This window comes from Lampris incognitus, chromosome 19 (genome assembly GCF_029633865.1).
Source record: "Lampris incognitus isolate fLamInc1 chromosome 19, fLamInc1.hap2, whole genome shotgun sequence".
NCBI lineage: Eukaryota > Metazoa > Chordata > Actinopteri > Lampriformes > Lampridae > Lampris > Lampris incognitus.
The window spans coordinates 8,987,641-8,993,109 of NC_079229.1; the positions used below are offsets into that span (position 1 = coordinate 8,987,641).

The 5,469-nt window shown below is 50.1% G+C and overlaps 1 protein-coding gene across 1 annotated transcript in view; it reads left to right on the plus strand.

Annotated features, from left to right (window-relative positions):
* The first annotated feature begins 391 nt into the window (after positions 1-391).
* Positions 392-5,469, plus strand: part of LOC130129897 (vasoactive intestinal polypeptide receptor 2-like) — a 75,521-nt gene continuing 70,443 nt past the window's right edge. The window contains exon 1 of the mRNA XM_056299578.1: positions 392-505. Within this exon, the coding sequence (XP_056155553.1) occupies positions 425-505 (81 nt within the window). The 5' untranslated portion in view covers positions 392-424. The remainder of the gene's footprint in view (positions 506-5,469) is intronic.

Consider the following 5,469-nt stretch of genomic DNA (forward strand, 5'->3'; position numbering starts at 1 on the left):
ACACACACACACACACACACACACACACACACACACACACACACACACACACACACACACACACACACACACACAGAGACAGAGACAGCGTGCGGTTCTCAGAGGACTCCCTCGTGTCTGGCGTGGGTGGACGCGCGTCCTCCCGTCCGGTGTCTTTACGCGAGGCGCGTCACGGACGCGCAGCGCCGCAGCGAGGTGAAGCAGCAGCGGAGCGGAGCGGAGCGGAGCGGGTCGTGCCGCATGACAACTTGCCACACACCTCCCAAGTTTCCTTCCGAGTCCCTCCAACTCAGGCGACGTTTTCTCCAAATACAAAACACGTCGTTGTTGCTACTGTGGTTGTTTAGTGATCAAAATAAATTGGAAAAAGCGAAACAATATATGCGTAAAACCAGTGGATCTCAGCCTGCATGAGGCGGCGTGGATGAGCGGAGCGCAGAGCTCCCTGCGCGCCATGACGCACCGGGCCGGTCTGCTCCTCTCCGGACTGCTGCTCCTGCACACGGTGAGTGTGTTACCTTCCCTTTTCCAACCCAACCAGTGATCCCCACCAGTGGACGTTAGCCACCGGTAGCTTTGCATGCTGCATCGCACAGGGTCGAACCCGCGGTCGTTCGTTGTTTTAAAATATATATATATATATATATATCAAAGTTTAAAAAAGTATCGCGCAAAGAAAAATGGCACAACGGCTCCCTCGTGTCGCCAGATTTAGACTGAATGAGGTCGTCAACCTGCAGGGTCACAGATGAGGAGCTCACACAACTTTTGGGGGGTTTTCCTTGAAAACTCCGAGAAGCGTAAGAATAATTTAATTAGGGTCTCGAGATGTACATTCGTTTGTTCAGTATGAGGAGATTCGGAAAAGCAAGACTTGAGAGATCCCCCCCCACCCCCCACCCGATACAGGATCGATCCACTTTCACTATCACCCCTTATGCAGAGAGTTTATTACAGGGAAATCTGTGCTGTCACGAGCATGCTGCAAGCCGCTGCTGTTGACATGTGTATTTAAGTGAGTTCCCCGTGCACGCACCGCTCCCATGCGCACTTGTGACCCGTCTTGTTTGCAGTCAGAGGTGTGTGCACGTTATTCCCCGTCAAGTCTTGGTGAGCGATGACCTTTGTACCTCGGACACGCAGCCGGAGCTGACAGGACATGTTGAGGCTGCTGCGCTCGCATCCTCGCCGTCTCTCTGCCTTATCCTGAAGCACACGTGCACAGCCAAGCGCGTGGAGTGTGCTCAGCTTTCCTTCCAACCAGCCACGACGCACATCCACGCGTGAGACTCGTCAGTCTGCTTACGCAACTGGCTGGTTAAGAGACTGACTGGTTAAGAGACTGACTGGTTAAGAGACCGGCTGGTTAAGAGACTGGCTGGTTAAGAGACTGGCTGGTTAAGAGACCGGATGGTTAAGAGACTGACTGGTTAAGAGACCGGATGGTTAAGAGACTGACTGGTTAAGAGACTGACTGGTTAAGAGACCGGATGGTTAAGAGACTGACTGGTTAAGTGACCGGCTGGTTAAGAGACTGACTGGTTAAGAGACTGACTGGTTAAGAGACCGGCTGCTTAAGAGACCGGATGGTTAAGAGACCAGATGGTTAAGAGACTGACTGGTTAAGAGACCGGCTGGTTAAGAGACCGGCTGGTTAAGAGACCGACTGGTTAAGAGACTGACCGGTTAAGAGACTGGCTGGTTAAGAGACCGGCCGGTTAAGAGACTGACCGGTTAAGAGACCGGCTGGTTAAGAGACTGACCGGTTAAGAGACTGGCCGGTTAAGAGACCGGCTGGTTAAGAGACTGACCGGTTAAGAGACTGGCTGGTTAAGAGACTGACTGGTTAAGAGACCGGCTGGTTAAGAGACTGACCGGTTAAGAGACTGACCGGTTAAGAGACCGGCTGGTTAAGACACTGGCTGGTTAAGAGACTGGCTGGTTAAGAGACTGACTGTTTAAGAGACCGGCTGGTTAAGAGACCGGCTGGTTAAGAGACTGACTGGTTAAGAGACCGGCTGGTTAAGAGACTGGCTGGTTAAGAGACTGGCTGGTTAAGAGACCGGCTGGTTAAGAGACCGGCTGGTTAAGAGACTGGCTGGTTAAGAGACTGACTGGTTAAGAGACCGGCTGGTTAAGAGACCGGCTGGTTAAGAGACCGGCTGGTTAAGAGACTGACTGGTTAAGAGACCGGCTGGTTAAGAGACTGGCTGGTTAAGAGACTGACTGGTTAAGAGACCGGCTGGTTAAGAGACTGGCTGGTTAAGAGACTGGCTGGTTAAGAGACCGGCTGGTTAAGACACTGGCTGGTTAAGAGACTGGCTGGTTAAGAGACTGACTGGTTAAGAGACCGGCTGGTTAAGAGACCGGCTGGTTAAGAGACCGACTGGTTAAGAGACTGGCTGGTTAAGAGACTGGATGGTTAAGAGACCGGCTGGTTAAGAGACCGGCTGGTTAAGAGATTGACTGGTTAAGAGACTGACTGGTTAAGAGACTGGCTGGTTAAGAGACCGGCTGGTTAAGAGACTGGCTGGTTAAGAGACTGACTGGTTAAGAGACCGGCTGGTTAAGAGACCGACTGGTTAAGAGACCGACTGTTTAAGAGACCGGATGGTTAAGAGACCGGATGGTTAAGAGACTGACTGGTTAAGAGACTGACTGGTTAAGAGACCGGATGGTTAAGAGACTGACTGGTTAAGTGACCGGCTGGTTAAGAGACTGACTGGTTAAGAGACTGACTGGTTAAGAGACCGGCTGGTTAAGAGACTGACCGGTTAAGAGACCGGCTGGTTAAGACACTTGCTGGTTAAGAGACTGGCTGGTTAAGAGACTGACTGGTTAAGAGACCGGCTGGTTAAGAGACCGGCTGGTTAAGAGACTGACTGGTTAAGAGACCGGCTGGTTAAGAGACTGGATGGTTAAGAGATTGACTGGTTAAGAGACTGACTGGTTAAGAGACCGGCTGGTTAAGAGACCGGATGGTTAAGAGACCGGATGGTTAAGAGACTGACTGGTTAAGAGACTGACCGGTTAAGAGACTGACCGGTTAAGAGACCGGCTGGTTAAGAGACTGGCTGGTTAAGAGACTGACTGGTTAAGAGACTGACTGGTTAAGTGACCGGCTGGTTAAGAGACTGACTGGTTAAGAGACTGACTGGTTAAGAGACCGGCTGGTTAAGAGACCGGATGGTTAAGAGACTGACTGGTTAAGAGACCGGCTGGTTAAGAGACCGGCTGGTTAAGAGACTGACTGTTTAAGAGACCGGATGGTTAAAAGACCGGCTGCTTAAGAGACTGACTGGTTAAGAGACTGGCTGGTTAAGAGACTGACCGGTTAAGAGACCGGCTGGTTAAGAGACTGACCGGTTAAGAGACTGGATGGTTAAGAGACCGGCTGGTTAAGAGACTGACCGGTTAAGAGACTGGCTGGTTAAGAGACTGACTGGTTAAGAGACCGGCTGGTTAAGAGACTGACCGGTTAAAAGACTGACCGGTTAAGAGACCGGCTGGTTAAGACACTGGCTGGTTAAGAGACTGGCTGGTTAAGAGACTGACTGGTTAAGAGACCGGCTGGTTAAGAGACCGACTGGTTAAGAGACTGGCTGGTTCAGAGACCGGCTGGTTAAGAGACTGACTGGTTAAGAGACTGGCTGGTTAAGAGACTGACTGGTTAAGAGACCGGCTGGTTAAGAGACCGACTGGTTAAGAGACTGACTGGTTAAGAGACCGGCTGGTTAAGAGACTGACTGGTTAAGAGACTAGATGGTTAAGAGACCGGCTGTTTAAGAGACCGGATGGTTAAGAGACCGGATGGTTAAGAGACTGACTGGTTAAGAGACCGGATGGTTAAGAGACTGACTGGTTAAGTGACCGGCTGGTTAAGAGACTGACTGGTTAAGAGACTGACTGGTTAAGAGACCGGATGGTTAAGAGACCGGATGGTTAAGAGACTGACTGGTTAAGAGACTGGATGGTTAAGAGACTGACTGGTTAAGAGACTGACTGGTTAAGAGACCGGATGGTTAAGAGACTGACTGGTTAAGAGACTGGCTGGTTAAGAGACCGGCTGGTTAAGAGACCGGATGTTTAAGAGACCGGATGGTTAAGAGACTGACTGGTTAAGAGACCGACTGGTTAAGAGACCGGATGGTTAAGAGACTGACTGGTTAAGAGACTGACTGGTTAAGAGACCGGCTGGTTAAGAGACCGGATGGTTAAGAGACTGACTGGTTAAGAGACCGGATGGTTAGGAGACCGGATGGTTAAGAGACTGACTGGTTAAGAGACTGACTGGTTAAGAGACCGGATGGTTAAGAGACTGACTGGTTAAGAGACCGGATGGTTAAGAGACCGGCTGGTTAAGAGACTGACTGGTTAAGAGACCGACTGGTTAAGAGACCGGATGGTTAAGAGACTGACTGGTTAAGAGACCGGATGGTTAAGAGACCGGCTGGTTAAGAGACTGACTGGTTAAGAGACTGACTGGTTAAGAGACCGGATGGTTAAGAGACCGGCTGGTTAAGAGACCGACTGGTTAAGAAACTGACTTGCTAAGAGACCGGCTGGTTAAGAGACCGGATGGTTAAGACACTGACTGGTTAAGAGACCGGATGGTTAAGAGACTGACTGGTTAAGAGACTGACTGGTTAAGAGACCAGATGGTTAAGAGACCGGCTGGTTAAGAGGCCGGCTGGTTAAGAGACCGGCTGGTTAAGAGACTGGATGGTTAAGAGACCGGCTGGTTAAGAGACCGGCTGGTTAAGAGACTCAGGCTTGCCGCGGCCTCACCCAGTACCGACTGGGCAGCGTCTTTGTCCACGTCTGCGTCTCACTTTGTGTCATCGTGTGAAGTTTTTATTTTGATCGTCCCCCCCATCGCCCCCCCCCGTTTAATGGCTGAGAGAGCTGGTGCTGGATCGGCTGAGAGAGGCTGGTATGCTGCCGCGCCCGCTGGGCCCAAGGACCACGGCCCTGCCCGGAGCCACGCACGAGACGGGAAGCACCGAGGACGGTCTGACAGGAAGCAGATGCGGGGAGGCTGAGCTAACTGTTAGCTCGTGCAGACCGGCAGTTCCGGCAGTTCCGGCAGCCATCCTGGCTGGCCTTCCTTCTCCTGGACGGGGGGATTTTTGGACTGCGTTGCACTGAGCGGATTGTGTTGTTGGCTGATTGTGGGTTTTTTGTTTTTTTTTAAAATGTTTTTGGGGGGTGCTGTTTCTGGGAATTTTGGATGTGTTTTTATCTTTTGTGTGTCACTGCTGTGTGCTGGCAGAAACGAAATGTCGTTTCTTTTGTGTACGCAAGCACATGATTGATATGACAATACATTGTTCCTGATTCTTAATAATAATAATGATAACCCTTTTTATAATAATAATAATAATAATAATATAATAACCCTTTTAATAATAATCATAACACTACTAATACTAATAATGATAATGATAATAATAATAATGATAATAATAT